The sequence below is a fragment of the Cyclopterus lumpus genome, chromosome 11 (assembly GCF_009769545.1).
Source record: "Cyclopterus lumpus isolate fCycLum1 chromosome 11, fCycLum1.pri, whole genome shotgun sequence".
NCBI classification, from domain to species: domain Eukaryota; kingdom Metazoa; phylum Chordata; class Actinopteri; order Perciformes; family Cyclopteridae; genus Cyclopterus; species Cyclopterus lumpus.
The window spans coordinates 4177028-4199420 of record NC_046976.1 but is presented as its reverse complement, the minus strand read 5'-3'; the positions used below and the strand labels follow the sequence as shown (position 1 = coordinate 4199420).

Sequence of the window (22393 nt, the reverse complement as noted above, 5' to 3'; positions counted from 1 at the left end):
CGCACTTTTCACACCAGAAACCCACACTTTCTTTTCTCGACGAGGTTATTTATAAGATCAATGTAATAAAGAATCTGGGGTCGTGGAGTTGAAAAGAATCAAGTTAGCGGCTTGAGGCTACGTTAGCTGCTACTAGCATAACACAATGACTTTCACACATTACTAAAAATGCAATCAAGGTTTAAGGGGTCGGGTTTCAATGTTCTTCTCTTTCTTTCTTTCAGCTGACATCCAACATCTAACTGGAGGAGAAGACAGGATCTGTTATGTGTTCACACAACCAGCCCCTTTAAATTCCTCCAGGTTGTTCACGCGTCGATGTCACCTGCTGGCGACCACCATCACACTGCAGCCATGTGAATTACAGGAGTTAAAAAGTGCGAATTGGTGTCAAACCTCGTCCGGGGGCCCCAATCTGGGTGACGCTTACACGCTACATGGAGTGCGTCGTTGGGCTTGCACTTCAAAAGGGAGAAGAGGAAGCTGAGTTTGAATTTGCATATGAATGCTTTGAGCTGGTTTTAAACGGTTCTTAATGTCGTATTCTTCAACCGGTAAATTATGAGCAAAATCAAACATTTGAGTTCCTACATTGAGCCCGGATTTAAAACAGATAAACCTGAGCCAGTGTGCATTGTCCCGAAACATGAGTTTAACACATTGAAGCACATGACGAAGAGAACCAGACCACAGCACTCAAATCCGGAAACGAATTTCGACATTTTCACAGCTCCACATTCGCCATCACTAAGAACATGATGTACTTTTTTTCTAAGTTATTTTAAGTAGAGTGTTGATTGAAGAGTTGCAGGGTTGTTTTCCGAAGTGTGAAATTGACACTCATGGGTGTGAATGCGCCGTACATAAACACAGCACAGTGTCTCAGAGTTACATTAGCAACATTATGGTCTGTTTCCTCATTATGCAAGTCACTCACATCTAAAATAAATACACACATCTGCACACACACACACTCTCACAGAGGTTTGATGAATCGCAGTGTGTCAGAGAGCCAAGTCACAGTGGGTGCTGGCCGTCACTAAGTCACACTAACAGGTCACTGTGGAGAGAGATGGGAGGAAAAATGGCAGCGGACGACAGAACGATGAACGATGAAGATACGAGGAGTTTCATTCCTTACTGGAATATCAAGAAATTGGGGAAAAAAAGTTCTTATGTCCAGTAACTATACTGAAAGTTGGACCGATACATAAACATCGTCTGTGTTTGAAACCAAGCTTTTGCCATGAAACAGGGGAACTCGCCTGATTTTGAAAATGTAATAAAAAATCTGGGTTTGTGGAGTTTGAAAGAATCAAGTTTACCAGGCCTCTGTAGCCTGCTAGTGGCTCGAGGCTAAGTTAGCTGCTACTAGCATAACACAACAGTGTTTGCAATATGGCTGAGGTTAGGAGGGATTGACTTCAATGGCAAAAGGTTACGATAGGTCGTCGGGCAGCAAGTTTCGCAAAACAAAGAAAGGGAAAGTCTTTGAAAATCCAGGGTTGCCATCTTGTTTTTTGTTATTTTTTCCCCCTTAAAATTCAAGTACTTTGTGCGAACCATTTGGACCATTATAGCATAGTGCTAATTGCTCGGTTGTTCGTAAATGAGTGGGAAAAAGCAATTAGGACGGGGACTGACAAATAACCGTTAAACACCAGTATTTCCCTTTTAGTTTGCTAACATTAGCCTCCACTCACAGCTGAAATGGCTCTCCAAGCTAGCAGTCAGTGAGCATGCTCGCTAACACTGGCTCAGTTTCTAACAAAACTAATTCACACGTATAAAATGATATGTGACTCGGGTCTTAATAAGATCTTTCAACGTTGTGAACATAACCAATATTGTTTCCACCTGCATCGCGTTGAGGCTGAAATCTCACAGATAAGATGTCTCAAAAACAAAACAAAAAAATCTAAACCCATCTTAACGCAAGACACCACAATAGATAAATAAGAGAATGTGAACACCAACATTTCTTTGACATTCCAGTCGACTGAAACCACGCTGAACGTCACCCACTCCTAATCACAGCGACTTAAGTCCCCGTAAATCCTGCAAAAATGATGTCTGTGTGTGTATTTATCAACCCAGCTGATCGGATCCAGAGGACACCAAAGGGACACGAGAGGAAGCAGCTTTTACGTCACTGAGTCAAGCCGCTGCTGCTCAGAGGGTGGTTTGGATTGGATGTCACCTCCTGCAGGTTGGAGAAGCGTAACACACAAAACACAGGAGCTTTAGCCAATGCTGTGAATTGCATTCGTACATGAAATCCTCTCGCTCACAGAACAGCACAAGGCTCCTTCTTCCATTCACATTTTTAAAATGTTTTTAGTCTTCCTTCAAATGCCCAAAGCACGTTTGAAAAATTAGCATTTTAATCACTGTATAATGTTGACTTGTCTACAGCACTTTGTCTGTTCGGGAAGCAAAGAGTTCTGGAGAAATCAACACACAGAGAGCTCGCTTGAAACCTTGAATAATTTATTTTCTTTCTTCTCGTTTCCCTTTTTATTACTTCTGCAATTGAATAATTGTCACAGTCAGCCTTTTTTTTGTTTTTGGTTCAGGCAACAGCATGAGGAGACAAGGCACACACAAAAAAAAGTTGTTCTCATTTCATTGTACAAAAATATATCTGGAAGGTTTTCTCTTGGTTGCTTTTATGCATTGAGATGTAAAATGTGTCATTCAAAAAGTGCATTTCACATCTGTTTTGGTTCCATCTTGTCTTGGAAAAAAAGACAATACCTTCAAATACCTTATACAACATTAAAAGCAAAGACAGTCTGGTCCCGAGTCTCTACAGAGACATCATTTCCCTGTTCACAGCCGATGAACATTGTATTCCTGCAGCTCAGGATTATGAAAACAGACTCTGCTCTCTGGGTTGACATTTTAAATATTCAAACAATCTTTGCAGGATAACAGTTGCTTTTCAAGGCAAGGTGTACAAGAGCAGAGCTGCTGCGGTCCAGCCGAGGTCCAGAGGTCAAGCTGTTAGTTAGCGGGGACGAGCAGGACGAAACCATCTCGGCTCTTCTTGAAGTCTGCGCCGGTCTGGCCCGGTTTGGTTTCTACGGTGACGCTCTTTGGTTTGCCCCGCATGTGAAGCTGCAGGGCCGAACGGCAAACCTTCACGGGAAAGTGGACTTTCCTTATACTGAAAGAGAGAAAGACAAAACACACGTTTTTGTATTACTATACTTGATCATCTTTTTTTGTTGAAAGGCTTATTTCCACAGCCTGTGAACTACATGCCTTTCCTTTCCTCTTACCCTAATCTTCACCTTGTTTCCTAATCCCCGAAACAAAAGTAAAGGCCCCATCCACGAGAGAATTTGTGTTATGTCTAAACATAATATTTAATGTTTGTCAATGAGATCGGATGACGAGTGAAAATAGTGGTCATTTTAGATAATTAAGTTAGCTTGGAATGTTTTTTTGGGGAGGGGGAATTTACCCACTTAGAAATAAGAGATAAATCCCTGTTTCCTACTTTAAAATGAAGGCAAGCTATGACACAAAGAAGAATGTTTTCTATTTTTTATTTCCCTAATGCCGAAGCTCAACACCGAACCAAAGTACTGCCAAACTGGAGCAGTTGTGTTTCTTAAGGAAACCAAATTCCCCAACGACAACCCGATATCAAGACAAGAAGCTGCGTGGTTCCCCCGTCAATCATCTGCAGTATCCAGGTTCAAACCATATCGTGGAGTTTGAATGCCTGATCAAACACGGAGCACGTTATTGATCACTTCCCACTTCGCCCGTGCTGTGTGATCATGTCGACTGACCTCGGACTCGTCCGGAGTGCAGGTGTCTGCGCCGTCACCTTACCCCCTTCCCCACCGCCCCGCCAAACTCCATCCCTCTGCTGACAGTTGGGACAGGGAAGCGTGGCGCTGCACAGTCAGCTGAAGATGATCTACTGTGAAGTCGCTGCTTCCTCTCGGCCCTCCCCCAGGGATCCTGCCTCCTCGGCCTCGTCGACCCCGCAAACACAAGTTGGCCCCGGCACATGGTTCGGCCCTCTGCAGCGTGCATACACAGAGCCTCACACCGGATCTGCCTACGTCACAGCCCCGAGGCCCAGGAGACTACGAGTGCATGAGTGGATATTCCCAATTCTCTTGCGGATGTACTCGGATTGTTGTTCGTCTCTCCGTGGACGCACTTCGTTTGAACTCAATTTGGCGGCGTTGCAAGAGCAGGCGCATGAGCAGTATTAGCCAAGCTATTTGCGGACGCCTCTGAATGTCGATGATGTGTCTGATAAGCAGAGCTGGCTCACGCATACAGGTTCACCTTTGGCAACTGTCCCCCTCCTTTGGCAAGAAAGCCCAAGGTCACCGCTTCAGACTGCTAGAGTCCTATTCTCCCCTTCAGACTGGTCCCCTTCAAAGAACAATGGCTGTAAATCAGACGATGTCCCGCGCTGAAAGGTAAACTTCATTCACGCAGATTACGCAATGTTTTCGCTGTTATGCAATCGTGCTGGCAATGTGATTATGAGCTGCACCAGGTGAGAGCATCATACGGACATAACCCTTTCACACAAAACTATTGCTTAGCAAAGCTGGGAAATACTATCAAATTGTTTATTTAAACCATAAATATTACTTTTGTAAAAAATTAGGGTATAGAGTTACATATCCATTAGAATCATTAATTTGCGCCGCTGATATTAAACTCAGGCAAAACTGAAGTTATTGTACTCGGCCCTGAATACCTCAGAGATCAATTATCTGGTGATGTGGTTTCTGTAGATGGCATTTTCCTGGCATCCAACACCACTGTAAAGAATCTAGGCGTTATCTTTGACCGAGACTTGTCCTTTAACTCCCACGTTAAGCAAATCTCAAGGATTGCATTTTTTCATCTACGTAACATTTCAAAAATCAGGCACATCTTGTCCCAAAAAGATGCAGAAAAGCTGGTTCACGTGTTTGTTACTTCCAGACTAGATTACTGCAACTCCTTATTATCAGGCTGCTCTAATAAGTCTCTTGAATCCCTCCAGTTGATCCAGAATGCTGCAGCTCGTGTACTCACAAAAACTAAGAACAGAGATCACATTACTCCTGTATTAGCTGCTCTGCACTGGCTCCCTGTAAAATCAAGAATCACATTTAAAATTCTGCTCACCTACAAAGCCTTGATTGGTGATGCACCATCATATCTTAAGGAGCTTGTAGTACCATATCGCCCCACTAGAGAGCTGCGCTCACTAAATGCGGGGCTACTTGTGGTTCCTAGAGTCCTTAAAAGTAGGATGGGAGCAAGAGCCTTCAGTTATCAAGCTCCTCTTTTACGGAACCAGCTTCCACTTTCAGTCTGGGAGAGAGACACAGTCACCTCATTCAAGAATAGACTTAAGACTTTCCTGTTTGATAGTGCTTATAGTTAGGGCTGAATCAGGTTTGCCCTGGTCGAGCCCCTTGATATGCTGCTATAGGCTTATAGGCTGCTGGGGGATGTTTTAGGATACACTGAGCACCTATCTCCTCTTCTCTCTCTCCTTTCTCTCTCTCTGCTTCCTCCCCGGAGTCGTTGTGACTTCACGTCTCATAGGGTCCATTGGACCTGGAGGTGTCTGATGCCTGGTGAGCCGGCCTCCCGCGTTGGCCCTGCTGATGCCCCGCCCCCTCCTCTCTACCTCCTTTTGTTTCATGGATTGCGGAGGTCCATTCATACATTCTGTCATATTCATGTAATGTGTTTATGTAACTTTGTAAATGCTGTTCATTCTGTATACATGACATCTATTGCATCTGTCCATCCGGGGAGAGGGATCCTCCTCTGTTGCTCTCCTGAAGGTTTCTTACCTTTTTTCCCTGTCAAAGGTTATTTTTGGGGAGTTTTTCCTGATTCTATGTGAGGTCCTGGGACAGGGATGTCGTATGTGTACAGATTGTAAAGCCCTCTGAGGCAAATTTGTAATTTGTGATATTGGGCTATATACAATAAACTGAATTCAAATTGAAGATGCAGTAAGAGATAAAACATTGGTGGGGGTTAATAACAATATCCTTGATGCATTTCAGCTTTCAAATACAAAACAACAGTCTCTTTACGGTGTCCCACTAGTTGCTATCCGGGTGCCAAAACTGCCCGCTTCCAAATCCGTGTCACTGTTCATCATCGTCACTTCGACAGGTGTGTCCTCGCTCTCTGTTTCCCACTTGGCCCCTCGCACCGCCTCGCTGAGCCCCCAAAACCAGCTGTCCCGCCCTCCCGCAGCATGGACAAGCCCCAACACAGAAGCCCACTGACATCCGCGGCGTTTTGATCTTGTGAGCAATCCTGATGTCACACACTGGCCACCACAAGAGGAACCTGACACCGGCAGAGTGTGTTGAGGAAGGCCTCCGGCTGCGCCCCGAGGACAGTGGACGATCAGCCGTGAAGACCTGGGGTGCTGCAACGCGAAGCGGGAGGCCGAGACCGTCCGAGGCTGCGATCAAATATACAGTCGACCGTCACTTTTTACGGGAGTGCTTCTGCTGGATTGAGGTAAACTAAATCCAGTGTATTGTCAGTTTTACACTTTTGTACGGATAAAACAAGAGACATATAACACGTTAATGGAGCTTTAAAAAGGTGGATTTTGTTACAGTTTGATAGAGCCAGGCTAGCTAATTATGCTAAGCTAATCGGCGGCTGACTGCAGCTTTATATGGAAAGACAGAAATGAAATTTGTTTCCATCTACTCGTCCTTTCCTAATGAATACATTCAGCCGTCTCACTCTCACCTGTAGCTTTCCATCCATTAAAGCCCCTCCCCTCCATCCCACAGCACTATATTCCCATCCGACTCGACACCCACTCCTTAACGCAGGCCTGCAATTTCCCCCCCTCGCAATCTTAATTAGCACTTCCCCTAGCTGCCTGGCAACCATCTCTGGGGCAACGGCAGCATCAGCAGCGCTGACGGCAGCGGGGCCAACGTGGGCCAAGACCAAGTTTTTGTAGCCACGGGGTGGCGGCGAGGGGGCCATCGCCGGGTCGACACTTGTGCGTCACAGCGTTCATCATCCATGAAAATTACCATCACCATCATCAGAGACTGTGCGCCCATCACAACCAGTTGCACCCTGCGACTTGAGTCTCTTCAGGGGGGCATTCTGGGAAAGATATGAGTCACACTGTAACAACGGCAGAGCTAACGCATGGAGAGTGACTTCTGTAAACGGTGCAAATATGCTTTAAGATGCAACACCGCGGCCCCATGCATGCACATGACTTGAATCACAGATGTGTGTCATCAAGTGTGATGTACTTTGAGGCCACTGGCTTCAATCATTTCCTCTGCGCTGATTAATTCTGAGGACCGCCGACACGTTTCTGAGATAATGGAAGAAATCAGTTTACCAGCGCGGGAGCTCACACGGGGAGTTGTTTATCAATGAGGGGGAGACGATTGATCGCTGTCGGGGCGGGGGGTGTTAGTGCACCGGGGGCATTGAACACGTTAGTGGCGGCTTTTGAACTCATCGCGTCGCTCCAAACGTCAATAGAACGGTAACTCGGGGAAAGAAGAGAAACAGTCCGTTACACCGATAAAATTGCAGTTTAGTGCTCGACACTATGATGGGACTGTTGTGACGAATGGAAATGTTGCCGAGGAATTCATTTGTTGCACTCCTGAGGTGGATACAAATAAATAAATGTGTGTGTGTTTGTGTGTGTGTTTGTGTGTGTGTGTGTGTGTGTGTGTGTCTGTGTGTTTTGAAACCACAAAGAGGCCTTTTGATTCCGGTGTAGTTTCGAGGTCAGTTGCCGACTCCCTGAGTGCGCCCGGGAGGCTTTGAGACGGTCGAACAAGAAAGTCCCAGAGATTTAACGATGCGAGGCACCAGTCGGGATGTCTTTGTGAAGTCTGCTTCGCCAGGGTGTCTTTAATGTAAACGTGTGGGGATGAGCTCATCGGGAAAATGGGAAGTGAAGCGTTCAGTGTAGCCGTGCGCTACACGCCGCCCATCCTCTCTTCTTTCTTTTTTTTTTTGCTCAACTACAAAAGGGTTTGTTAAACAGAAAATCCTGTTCACTGGCACTTTTGATATGTTTTTTTGAACGGATTAACATCATCCTTCCTGCTGGAATCGGTAATATGAGTCCAAACTGCAGCACAGCATTTCTCCCTTGCGGGAGCAGGTGGATTTGCCTCGACTCCTGTCCTCCTGTAACGGAAGTCCAGTCCGCCAGAGACGCTTTGTATTTACAAGTGTCACTGACTGAACAAAGAGCTGCATTTACTGTTTGAGTTTCATCAACTCAGCAAAAGAGTGTGACAACTGAAGACGAGCAGAACGATTTCGCTCTCCCGACAGATCTCTTGTGAAAGCTGGTGTCGGCACTTTATTGTTGGAGTCATTGGAAAGAAATTCCATGACAAGCTTTTCAGTAGGCGACAATTCAAGTGTCCGGAGGGAAAAACTAGACTTATTGGTTACGCCTATAAGTTACGCCTTCTGGTCACGGCTGAGGTTCAGTAGCAGTTTTTCTCCATCTGTCTGCTAGTTTGAATGTACGACTAGTACTAATGTACGACTGATACTATAGACTAGTACTAATGTACGACTGATACTATAGACTAGTACTAATGTATGACTAGTACTAATGTACAACTGATACTATAGACTAGTACTAATGTACGACTGATACTATAGACTAGTACTAATGTACGACTGGTACTATAAACTAGTACTAATGTACGACTAGTACTAATGTACAACTGATACTATAGACTAGTACTAATGTACGACTGATACTATAGACTAGTACTAATGTACAACTGGTACTATAAACTAGTACTAATGTACGACTAGTACTAATGTACAACTGATACTATAGACTAGTACTAATGGACAACTAGTACTAATGTACAACTGATACTATAGACTAGTACTAATGTACAACTGATACTATAGACTAGTACTAATGGACAACTAGTACTAATGTACAACTGATACTATAGACTAGTACTAATGGACAACTAGTACTAATGTACAACTGATACTATAGACTAGTACTAATGTACAACTGATACTATAGACTAGTACTAATGGACAACTAGTACTAATGTACAACTGATACTATAGACTAGTACTAATGTACAACTGATACTATAGACTAGTACTAATGTACAACTAGTACTAATGTACAACTGATACTATAGACTAGTACTAATGGACAACTGATACTATAGACTAGTACTAATGTACGACTGGTACTAATGTACAACTGGTACTATAGACTAGTACTAATGGACAACTAGTACTAATGTACGATTAGTACTAATGTACGACTGGTACTATAGACTAATACTAATGTACCTAGTACTAATGTATGACTAGTACTATAGACTAGTACTAATGTACCTAGTACTAATGTACGACTAGTACTATAGACTAATACTAATGTACCTAGTACTAATGTATGACTAGTACTATAGACTAGTACTAATGTACGACTAGTACTATAGACTAATACTAATGTACCTAGTACTAATGTATGACTAGTACTATAGACTAATACTAATGTACGACTAGTACTATAGACTAGTACTAATGTACCTAGTACTAATGTATAACTACTACTATAAACTAGTACTAATGTATGACTAGTACTATAGACTAGTACTAATGTACGACTAGTACTGGTTAATTGTACAGCCGTTTAATCCACATTTTAACCGATTGTGTTGAGGATGAAATTACAGCTAAATAAGTTACATGAATGTAATACTAATTATTAAATACAATGCTAGTTTTGTGCTTTTATGACGGTCACATGATTTTCCCTCACGGCTCTTGTAATTTGCCAGCGGATAAAATGACGTCTTTTGTAATGTTTTATTATTTACTTCCCTCTCTAATGTCAATCCTGTGTGAATGAGGCTTTTATGAGTCATGAGGAATCATAATTTGTTTTGTGCGTAGTAGCTGTGAAATTGTATTGGTCATATGACTGTAAAACGTCTTTTGTGTCCACTTCGAGTCGCGTTTGAGACTAAACAAACCGGCTGTGGAGGCTCATAAAATCTGTATTTCAGTAATGATCACAGCATGATGTTGATCTGACATATTTACTTAACTATTACTATTTACTTAACTATTACTAATTACTTAACTATTATATATAAAAGCTTGATGTGTCGCACCTCACTATGTGACCCAAACATTATTATTTATGCAGACATGAAAACTGTGAATGATCCTATATTAAGAAGAGCATTAAAGACGGACACATTACAACACTGAAACTAAATGTGGTGCCAGCTCCACTCATAGATACTGAACTCTAATGTGTTTGTATGACTGTAATCAACTGATTAGGCTCCACTGTGAGGCTCAAAGCACGGAGCCACATGACCTGCCAGCTGTATGAGGACGGGAGGAAATGGGTCAGTGTTAATATACACCATTTACGTCCCCCTGGCTTAAAAGCTGTTGCCATAGTTACTCTCGGTGGTGGAGGAAGCATTCAGTTGACGTCAGTTAATACCGCACGGTACAAACACTTTTGTACGCAACAGTCCTGCGTTTAAAATGTTGCTTCGGGAAAAGTATGCAAGCATAATCAGAAAAATATACTTGAAGTATCAATGTAAAAGTTCTCAAAGCTGAAAAATGTCCCGTGTGACTGTTATACATTTAAATGACATGATTATTATTACTCATGTGTTCATGTAGAACAGGATTTTACTGTTGGAGTTGGTGTAGAGGACGACTTCTGATTATTTTACTCCATTCGTTGATCGATTGTTTGGGCTCCGGGTAATAGTGACTATAAGAATATATATATATTGGTAAGTGACACCTTCACAATGTTTTGACCAACCAACACTACAAACCTCAAAACTATTAAAATGATCAAAAGAAAAAGCTGCAAACGTGGAGATGGAACCATGGAAATGTCAGCTGTCATTGTTTCAGATGTAGATTTTCATGTTTCTTACGTGGAAAATCCCGTAACTTTGGAAAAAGCAACTCGTAACTCAAGATAACCGCAGTGCAGCAAAAAGTACAACGTGTCCATCTGAATTGAAGTGGAGTTGAAAAATAAAGTGGCAAGCAGCCTATCGTACCTGAATGTTGGGGGGGACACGAAAAGAAGAAGACAAAACGGGGGACAGGAAGTGAGCGGACGAAAGGACGAGCTGACCGAGGCCGAGAGACGAGCACATTGAGGACAGCCACTGAGGGAGGGAAAGGAAGAGGGGGGGCAGAGGAGCAGAGGAGGCTATTTCAGGCTTCGGGATGACGTCGTTCACGACCTAAAAAGTGAATTTAGAAGGAACCTGTTGACGTCCAACGAGGTCAAACGAGAAAGTCAACAAGTCCTTTGGACCTCCGTAACAGGCCATTGAGGCCACATCACAAGAGGTTAATGGAACCATGTTGTTTTCTCGCTACTTCCCTGGGCAAAAGGGAGGGTGTGACCCAGAAGATTGCTATTAATGCAATACCGTCCCAGGTCTTCCCATATTCATAACGGGAAAGTGCTGATTAAGGCGACGCTGGAGACAGAGGGAGAAGCAGCGAGGGGACGAAACGAGAGAAAATTAGCAAAGAAAAGGCGGGGGAGGGGGGGGGGGGGGCTAATCAAGTGTCATTCCATAACATGTGAGGTGTTGGCTGGTCACCCCGAATCACATCTGTTGGGATGAGTTCATGTGCGCAGCCTCGAGGCAACGGATGATTCAACCACAAATATGTGCATGTTTCGAGAGGAGTTTTGATACGCACACAATTGGAGCGTCACTTTTAATTTATTATTGTGCCAAGGCACCATCTGACCCGAAGGCCTTGTTAGTAAACTAGGCTGCTGTTGTCGCCTTCGCCAATGTGAAGTGGAGCAAAAGCAGCGGCCGTGCCGAATGAAACACAACAACGTACATCCTACAATATAAGTCAGGATTTTACATATTATATTTAATATATATATATTCCCTTGAAGGCATCACAAATATTTGATGACAAATATGCCTTTTTCTTTCTTTTTAAATATATCTGACTTGGCAAAGAAAATGTCCAAACACTGAATGTCTTGATGTATTTGTATCGTTAATATAAACTTCTGCATGCATTATTCATTTCAGCGTGTTTTTAAAATGGCACAAACTAACTGCTGCAGTTTTTGGTTCCGCATCCCAGATACAGAGACGTCTCCGTCTTCTGGTCGCGGTCAATAAAGATAATACAATCCCCAAATTACCTTTTAAGTAAAGAATCCTCCTCAATCTTTTAAGGCCGGTGCGGATCATACCCTAAATCCTGCCTTTGGCCCACTCATACTCCGCCCCCCCTCCCCAGCTGTCCCAGCAGATGGTCTACGAGTCCAACCCCCTTCCAAAACACACACACACACACACACACACACACCACAGTAAACAGACACATACCGACACACGCGCCGAGTTCATGCAGACATCTCAGACCCAGGTGACAGGAAGGGAAAGCGGGAGAGAGACGAGGGGATGCGTTCAGGAAAGAGGAGCGATGGGGGGGCGAGAGATGGATGTGACATGGCAGAAAACCAGACCGCTCGCTTCGACGCGGTGCGGCTTTGAAGTCAGATCTTTACCTTGTGCCTCTACCGCTGCCGTCGCTGACCCACTTTTGTACGACTCACTGTGCCACCAGACACTCACCGACTCACAGACTCACTCTCCCGTGTTTGATTTCCAAAAGATGAGACAGAAAAAACAACAACAACAACAACATCGCTCCATTCACTGTTTCCTCCCCGGACCAATCTCCAAAACTCACAAACTGAAGAAAAACATTACGTGCATACGCGTGACTCCCAAAGTCTGGGATCTCATTTCCTGACAGAAGGAAGCACAAGAGGAGTGTGTTTGTGTATTGTCATCCCTTTCCTCCTCCTTCCTCCTCCTTCCTCCTCCTCCTCCTTCCTCGCACATGCTCACACACTTACACAGCTCGCCCCTGACTTTGTCTCATGAGTAGAGGTCGCGACCCCCTCCATTCACCACAGATGGTGGCACAAAGACAGGCGGAGAGCTGCAACTGAATCCCGATGGTGGACTTTCCTCCGGGCCGCCCGCCGAGCAGACACCCAGCTGCTCAAACTGAACATGATAACAATGATAAAAGGTTGGCTTCATCGCATTGTGACTGCAGTTATTCTACCTACTGTAGTTCTACCTAATCAAGTGTACGTCAACACCACTAAGGCTGCAGTTTTCATTTCATTATCTGACAATTATTTTCTCAATCGAATTGACTATTTTCTGTCATTTTATAGAAAATCAGGAAAATAATCCCCAGATCAATCGATAATGAAAGTAACTCACACACTGCAATGTTTACTCTGCAAAATGTATTTTATCATAAATGAACACTCACAGATCCAGTTTGGCCATACAACTCTCCCTTCACAATCAGTGGGTGTTTCCAGAGCTTTCAGCCACATCTCATGGTCTTCTTCAGCTCAGTCCATGTGTATGATTGTATTTGTATGTGTGCTTTATTGATCTTAATAAGGAATCCTAGACAGGAATTGAGCTAAGAAAAAAATATTATAATGAACAAATCAAATGATATTTGTTTGTGTACATGTATCATGTGACCACGAGGTAATAATAATACTCATAATTGTATGTAATGGGAGCAGAATTCATAGTAAACACCAAGTACTTTGGACCTTGTTTTCTCGGATGAACCTTCAAACTACTTTTTGAAGATTGAAACCTCAAAAAGAATCAATCAACTATAAAGAGGTCAAAGGCTTTGGAGGATTTTGGCATCATCTCCGTCCCCAGACGAGCTCCACTGTGTGTGTGTCTGTTAGTTGATGTACGTCACTCACTGGGGTCCTGGCAGGATTAATACTCTGGGAGACCAATCACCGTCTGGGTGCTGTCTCAGCAGGCCGTATGAATAACAACACACACACACACACACACACACACACACACACACACAGTGCAACACACACAGTCTGCTCCATGTGAAAATGTGTGCCGTTCAAATGAAGTCTGGCAGAGATGAATGTGGGTGGATGTGAATCGGGTTCATAAACAGCGATGACAAATCAGGGTGCGAGTGATAAATGTGACACACGTCAGCGTGACGGATTCAGAGCAGGGCGCCGACACCGACAACTATGACAGTGACAAATGCCAAGAGTATGATTTGCGTAATTGTTATGCAGCATTAATAGACTCCGTTTCAGCCGGGGGGTCTTTTGACCAGCAACTCCATCAGTCTGATGCCGTGCCGGTTATCCGTGCGACACCGAGACCCGAAAAGGGCCGTGTGTTTCCTCTAATTCATTCCTCCTCTCTGCTTAAAGCTGTCTAATGAGAGTAATCCGCCGCTGTAGCGTATGGTTATGATGAAAGCCTGTCTCGTCTCATGACTCGTCTCAAAACAAATTCAATTTAAAGGAATAGATGTTTTCTTTGTCCGCATGAAAAGATTGTGTCATGTGCCTTCACGAACAACCCAAAAGCCTGTAAATGTGCAAAATATTGACTTGGATTTCAAAGCAATATGTTTGTTTGAGAAACAAAAGTTCAGGGCTAAAATAATCTGTAGAGCTTCTGCGCTTTGTTAGTTTTAGAAAATGTTGTTTTGTAGAAACATTTTGAAGCTTCAACTGGAACTTCTGTACTATTTTGTTGGGAGTAATTGCCAATTGTTTTTTTTATTTTATTTGACCTGATGAGTGATGCAGACACGTGTTTGGTTCTTTATAAAATTAAACAAAATGATAGTATTAGAGTGATTCCCATAATAGTGGTCTAGAGTTGTTGTTTTTCTTAAAAAAGAAAAATATCTAACAAGTATTTTTCAACAACAAGCTGACAGTGTGCCCAGAGCCCATACAGTAGTCCATGTCCCACCCAAAAATATGACTCAGAAACACATCATTCTTTCCAATCGAATTGTTGTTTATGGTTGAGCTTGAGTGAGAAACGGAGGGGGGGCACTAAACGGGGCCAAGAGGGACGGTTTGACCCGGCTGTGCGAACTCACCGTGTGAAGTGGTCCACCAAGGCGCCCACTAGCTCGCCCACGCGATCCTGGTTGGTGCACAGTTCCCCGCGCTGCAGGCACAGCAGGATGTCGTCCTGGCAGGACGTGTGGAGCGCCACCATCTGGTCGACTCCGGCGGTCACGCTCAGCCCCGTAAACTGTGGAGAGACACAAACGCCACGAAGTCAGTGAGGCCACAGCGAGGGATGTGCTAAGGGAGTCGCCGTGTAACATCCTCCAGGCTTCACGCAGGTAAAACTACCTTAAGTTTAAGGGCTTCTCATATCTCATGCAGTGTTTAATGTTGCATTGCTAATTTAAGTTTAGTAAGAAAACTTATTGTTCAGCCACTGCTGAGGTGACAGTCAATGTCACACACTAGAGCACTGGGAAGTCATTTGTTTGAGAAGGATTATAACGTCATTGTACAATACCTGTACATTTAATACCGTGCGGCACACTATATCCAGGATCAAAAATCATGCCATGAATGAAGCCAGCGGATTATTTCTGCTCAGTACGTAGAAAATCTGCGCGCAGTGCACGTGTGGTGGAGGTGCAGTGAGGGGAAAGTCAGGAGGTATGTTGGAATATTGTACAGACTCACTGCGCAAGTATTCAGATGTTTATATTTATCTAGTTTATGAGTTCATTCATATTTTTGTTTTCATATTCTGAATCTGCAAAGTAACTCAAGCTGTCAAATAATTGTAGTGAAGTATTTATATAGTACAATATTTGCAGAATAAAAATATAAAGTAGCAAAAAATAGAGATAGGCAGGTAAAGTACCTAAAAATGTTACCTAAGTACAGTAAGAGAAACCCTATGTATGAGATATATAATGACAGAGTGGATTAATCCAGCGGGGACGACAGTGTGTGACGACACCGTCGAGGCCTGATCCTGATACAACCTGTCCCTTCAACAAAGGACAAAAAAGAATAAAACAAGTGCGATTTTTCTGAGCTTTTGTACCGTGAGAAAAGGCATCAACTAATCAAGTTGTGCAGAACGGATATATAAAAAATGTGCACTATAGTGTTCAACAACAGAAAGGCCACTGCAAACAAGGGACATGTGACAGTAACGAGGGACAGGTGACAGTAGGAGGGACAGGTGATAGTGATGAGGGACATGTGACAGTAACGAGGGACAGGTGATAGTAGGAAGGACAAGTGACAGTAATGAGGGACATGTGACAGTAACGAGGGACAGGTGATAGTAGGAAGGACAAGTGACAGTAATGAGGGACATGTGACAGTAACGAGGGACAGGTGATAGTAGGAAGGACAAGTGACAGTAACGAGGGACAGGTGATAGTAGGAGGGACAAGTGACAGTAACGAGGGACAGGTGATAGTAGCGAGGGACAGGTGATAGTAGGAAGGACAAGTGACAGTAACGAGGGACAAAGGACGGGTGACAGTAGCGAAGGACAGGTGATAGTAGGAGGGACGGGTGACAGTAACGAGGGACAGGTGACAGTAGCGAGGGACAGGTGACAGTAGCGAGGGACAAGTGACAGTAACGAGGGACAGGTGACAGTAGCGAGGGACAGGTGACAGTAACGAGGGACAGGTGACAGTAGCGAGGGACAGGTGACAGTAGCGAGGGACAGGTGACAGTAACGAGGGACAGGTGACAGTAGCGAGGGACAGGTGACAGTAACAAGGGACAGGTGACAGTAGTGAGGGACAGGTGACAGTAGCGAGGGACAGGTGACAGTAGTGAGGGACAGGTGACAGTAACGAGGGACAGGTGACAGTAACGAGGGACAGGTGACAGTAGCGAGGGACAGGTGACAGTAACGAGGGACAGGTGACAGTAGCGAGGGACAAAAGACGGGTGACAGCAAAGAGAGACAGGCGATAGTAACAAGGGACAGGTGACAGTAGCGAGGGACAGGTGACAGTAGCGAGGGACAGGTGATAGTAACGAGGGACAGGTGGCAGTAACGAGGGACAGGTGGCAGTAACGAGGGACAGGTGACAGTAACGAGGGACAGGTGACAGTAGCGAGGGACAGGTGACAGTAGCGAGGGACAGGTGATAGTAACGAGGGACAGGTGGCAGTAACGAGGGACAGGTGATAGTAACGAGGGACAGTGGCAGTAACGAGGGACAGGTGACAGTAGCGAGGGACATGTGATAGTAACGAGGGACAGGTGGCAGTAACGAGGGACAGGTGATAGTAACGAGGGACAGGTGGCAGTAACGAGGGACAGGTGATAGTAACGAGGGACAGGTGATAGTAACGAGGGACAGGTGATAGTAGCGAGGGACAGGTGACAGTAACGAGGGACAGGTGATAGTAACGAGGGACAGGTGGCAGTAACGAGGGACAGGTGATAGTAACGAGGGACAGGTGATAGTAACGAGGGACAGGTGATAGTAGCGAGGGACAGGTGACAGTAACGAGGGACAAGTGATAGTAACGAGGGACAGGTGGCAGTAACGAGGGACAGGTGATAGTAACGAGGGACAGGTGGCAGTAACGAGGGACAGGTGGCAGTAACGAGGGACAGGTGATAGTGACGAGGGACAGGTGGCAGTAACGAGGGACAGGTGGCAGTAACGAGGGACAGGTGATAGTGACGAGGGACAGGTGGCAGTAACGAGGGACAGGTGATAGTGACGAGGTACAGGTGGCAGTAACAAGAGACAAAGGACAGTAAGGAGGGACAGGTGGCAGTAACGAGGGACAGGTGATAGTGACGAGGGACAGGTGGCAGTAACGAGGGACAGGTGATAGTGACGAGGTACAGGTGGCAGTAACAAGAGACAAAGGACAGTAACGAGGGACAGGTGATAGTAACGAGGGTGCAGTTAGGAACAGAGCGATGCTAAATTCACCCAAAACTACATACTACATACTACTAATACATTTTCTATTGATCAATTAAACAACTAAATAATTCCCCAATAGCTTTTGGTAGTATTTGGTGCTTTTTACAAAGACGTCATGTGCATCTGACTGCTGCTATAATACAGACTTAAAGTTTTTTATAGTTCTTAATTTATATGTTGTTTAAATGTTCTTTGTTGTTGTTGTTGTTGTTGTTGTTAGCTGTTTTGCACTTTATTACTTTATTACTATTATTATTATGACTACAATACACTTTATGTTGGACGAGAGAGAAACGTACTTTCAGATCTTCTGTATGTTTGCACAAACGGAAGAAGTGACAATAAAGCTGACTTTGACTTTGACTCTGTAACAAGGACAGAGTCACAGAGTTCAGTTGTTCTGCATGACTTTGTTTGTTATAATCGATTCAGTAAAAACATTGAAAAACCGTCAGTTATGCATGATGTTGTTGCTTTGTCACGTTGGGTCACCAGTCTGTGACCGGAGTGACATTTCAGTCTTTCACGATGACGGTCAGACTCGAGGAATCTGTTCCAAAGGGTCTGGTGACACAATGCGCTGCACTGCTTCTTCTCTATTCTCTGTTCCTGACCTGGATGAGACTCATATCCTTCACTCTGAGCAGCAGAGCCTAATGGTATTGTCTATCTTTAGCCGCTCCGCTGCTGCATAATGATGGTTTTAACCCTGTGGCATGATTTGAGCTCTCTCTCTCTCTCTCTCTCTCCACTTCTGGACGTCCAGCTGTGCTGACTCACTGTGTGCTAAGTAGGTGTTGTTGGTCTTTACATAAACCTTCAGTGGCATACAGTAGATACAGTGGAGAATGAACAGTCAATGATGGATTTTTAAATCAAGGTATCATGATACAGAAATCTAAATATGACAAAGGAAATGAAAGGGTCAGTAGCACATGTATAGTTATGGTGTACAGCAGCAGTAAGTCCTAGCTGGGGAAATGTGTTCCCGACATCTTGTAATCTGAACCACCGTTCCTGTAAACGTCATGCATGCAGAGTGTGGAGCTTACCGATGTGCGGACACGACATACGGAGATACAAGTCTTTGTCTCGTTTCTGCCACTTTGGATTTAATCCAATAAACATTCATACATCTGGGTCGCGTACCTCCAACGTGACCGACAAAAAAAATCCTGCTCTCAAAGCTATTTCAAGGAACCCCAAGCATCAGATTAAATAAAGCTGTCATCTCCTCTCTCTTCCCTTTCAGAGCTAACGGCCCTCAGAGATGCCTGATCCACTTTCTCAGATGGGGCGTTGAAATGAGCCCGGTTCTCCTCAGACGTGAGGAATCTCTAACGCGAGGCATATATGTCACAGCACGGCCACGGCCCCCACTAACAGACACACACATTGACACACACAGGTCAAAAGCACATTTGAGTCAAAAGTAGACACACACACTTTCTTAAAATGAGATGAAGAAATGTACGACCCTCGTCTTCATATCAGTCCACGAGTCTTCTATGTTTTGGGAATGAAGCGCTTCACAAGTTGATGTTGCCGAAGGGCAGAATTTGACGAAACATGACAAACATGTTGTCGCTGGTTCCTCCAATCAAAAGGGTGACTGTGGATCAGTGGTTAGCAGGTCTGTCTTTCATTCAGAGGATCGGTGGTTCGATCCCGCCCTAGTCGATGTGTCCTTGAGCAAGACACTTAACCCTGAATTGCTCCCTGTAGGTGTGTCTACGGTGTGTGAATGTAAGTCGCTTTGGATAAAAGTGTCAGCTATATGAAATGTAAAGTTCCTGAGCTCCTCAAAAGGTTCTTGGTCCCCTGGGAAAGTTCATGAGGTGGAAAGTGATATGAGTTTTGTTCATCAGGCCTTTTCCACCAGGGCCATTTTGTCTGTGACAACCTTACATCAAAAGCTTTATATATCAATATATACAGTATATATATATACTGTATATATTGATATATAAAGTATAAATTATATATATATATATATATATATATATATATATATATATATATATAGAATTTATACTTTTTCTGAGCTTCAACCAGCGGCGGTTGGCCAATAGAGGGCCACGGAGCCTGGCCCCACACACCTTGAGCCACAACAAAATTATAATAATGATATTTATAATATTTATAAATTATACAAATTGTCAATATTTGTGATATGGAATATACCCAGTAATATTTGTAAAATAGGATATCTGCTGAGCTGGAGCCGAATCGTTCTGGCCCACAAGAGACGGGTCTAAGAAGCAGTTTAGCCAATTACTGATTAAAGATATAAATGAGTGATTTACAATGTAGCCAATCAGCGTCCTAAAATAGATTCAACTTTAGGCCAAAGTCATTTGGCCCAAAAGCTGCGCGTTATATTTAATATATATATGTGATTTATTTTATTAGAATATATTTATAATATTTATATTGTATATTTATATTATATGGTATTTATATATCATATTATACTGAATATTACTATATGATATATATATATATATATATATATATATATATATATACAGTATATATATATATATATATATATATATATATATATATATATATTAATATACTAAATTGTATGAATAAGATGTCCTTATTATGTCAGTGTTGGAATAAATAAATATGTTATGCGTGTTTGATACTTCTTTTGCATTGAATCACACTGGGATGTTTGCTGAAATTGATTGGATGGCCATACCAAAAATAAATTCCACCAGCCTCCACTGGTTTCAACCGATCCCGTTGTGCAGAACAGACATTCAGTGTACATTTAAGTGTTTACTAATTATCTTTATCACTACTTTTAACAAAGCTACGAGATCCACGCCTGAAGGAAAACGCCCCCCTCATTCAGCAGCATGGTTAGCCTGTGCTTTCACACCCAGTGCTTCGGCTTCAGAGGAGCGCTGAGCCTGTATCTCCCGTGTGAGTACTTACAGCATCCAAGGGAAGCCTCTTCAGAACCTTGTACTGCTTCTTTGGCTCCAGTTTGTAGACGCACTTGTCTGTGATGAGCAGGCCTCGGTCGGTGCTTTTGTTGAATCTATTTACCTGAGAGAGCAGAGGAGGGCAAAGAGGAGGAGGAGAAAGCTCCACGTTTGTATTTTCATTTGCAACTTGTAGGATCTTATTGTGGACACTCACAAAACAAAGCAAAACAAAACAAAAGGATCGATGGACGGATGAGACGCAAAGACAAAAGCTCTCGTGGGTTTGTCAGTGATGTTGGTTTTATTTCATTTCATCAAAGCCTGCATATCTTCAAATGTACTTTGGATAAAGCTGCAGAATTTAGTGGAAGCCCTCTCTCTGCAATCCCAGATAAGGAAATCATGGCCATTGTTATCCACGGGGAGATGATAAGAGTTAATCATAAGGGGAAATAACCAGCAGGGCCTCAGCTGACTCCATTCGGTGGAGTCACAGCGACTTTTAAAAAGGAAAAGGATGTCTGAAAGGTTAAAGAAATCTTCCACGATGAATCCTCTGATTACGTTTGATCTGACTTCTTTATGTTCCTTTCTGAAATCTTGAAAAGAGAGCCAACACAAAAGAGGCTGCGGGGGCGGGGGGGGTGCAACGGAGAACGCAACAGGTGAGAAAGAAAAATCAAACCAGAGTCTAAAAGGAAGCAACAAAAAGACAGAAACAGGCATTTAAATGTCAGCGTGTTGTTGTGTTTTCCTCCCCCGACGTACGGTACCTTCCTACAGAAGCCGGAGAAGAGGACCTGACTGTACTCGTCTTTGTTCCTCAGCTCCTTGGTAACACGGGCGAAGCCGGAGCTGGTCTGAGGGCAGTCTCTCACCTGCAGAAATGAAAGAGCCCGTGTTATTACACAGAAGCCGGCAGCCACTGCATGCCGGTGTGGGAGTGAATCTCGTCATTAGTCGTAGAACTCTGGCCGACCCCTCTCAGCCTCCTTCTTTTTTTTTTTTTAAATCACTTTAATTCCATAAGCAGCAGATCAAAGCTCGCGGCCTCGGGCTGCTGTTACCAGACACGGTGCTTGACGTTGGAGGGGGACACTGGAGCTAAACTGCCTGATGAGAAATGCAGTCGGGGGCCACTAATCTCACACCGTGTCACAGCCTCCCTCCTACAGAAAGGAGCCGTCGCTATAATGTCTTTACTTTCCGACACCCTTTCTAATATATTCCACTGCCTAAGTGGTTTTTTTTTCTCCCATTGAAAATGTTCCCTTGAAATACTTTCTAAAGATGTTCTCATACTGAACAAACCAAAGCATGTGACCCAATGTATGAGAACCTCCCCTTTGTTGTGCTGACGTGCTCCTCAGCGCCCAGTGAGAGGAAATCCAAATGCTCGGGCACTCGATGATATTTTGGTACGCTTCCAAGTTCAGGAAACAAAAGCCAGCTCCGTGAAGAAACGGATTTCCCAGTCTGAAGGTGGAAGAACTCGATTGACCTCACGGATCAAATCTCTGCAGACAAATCTCTGCAAATCTTGTGGGGAGTCTTCGGAGGAGAGCGGAAGTTGTTCAAGGCAAACG

At 43.8% G+C, this 22393-nt stretch overlaps 1 protein-coding gene across 2 annotated transcripts in view; it reads right to left on the bottom strand.

The window, feature by feature from the left end:
• Positions 1 to 2469: 2469 nt before the first annotated feature.
• myo1g (myosin IG) overlaps positions 2470 to 22393 on the bottom strand; it is a 38689-nt gene continuing 18765 nt past the window's right edge. For both annotated transcript variants that reach the window (XM_034544648.1, XM_034544649.1), the window contains 4 exons: positions 21581 to 21685; positions 20815 to 20928; positions 15019 to 15176; positions 2470 to 3169 (listed from right to left, as the gene is read on the bottom strand). In XM_034544648.1, coding sequence (XP_034400539.1) covers positions 3007 to 3169; positions 15019 to 15176; positions 20815 to 20928; positions 21581 to 21685 — 540 coding nt within the window. In that variant the 3' untranslated portion in view covers positions 2470 to 3006. The remainder of the gene's footprint in view (positions 3170 to 15018; positions 15177 to 20814; positions 20929 to 21580; positions 21686 to 22393) is intronic.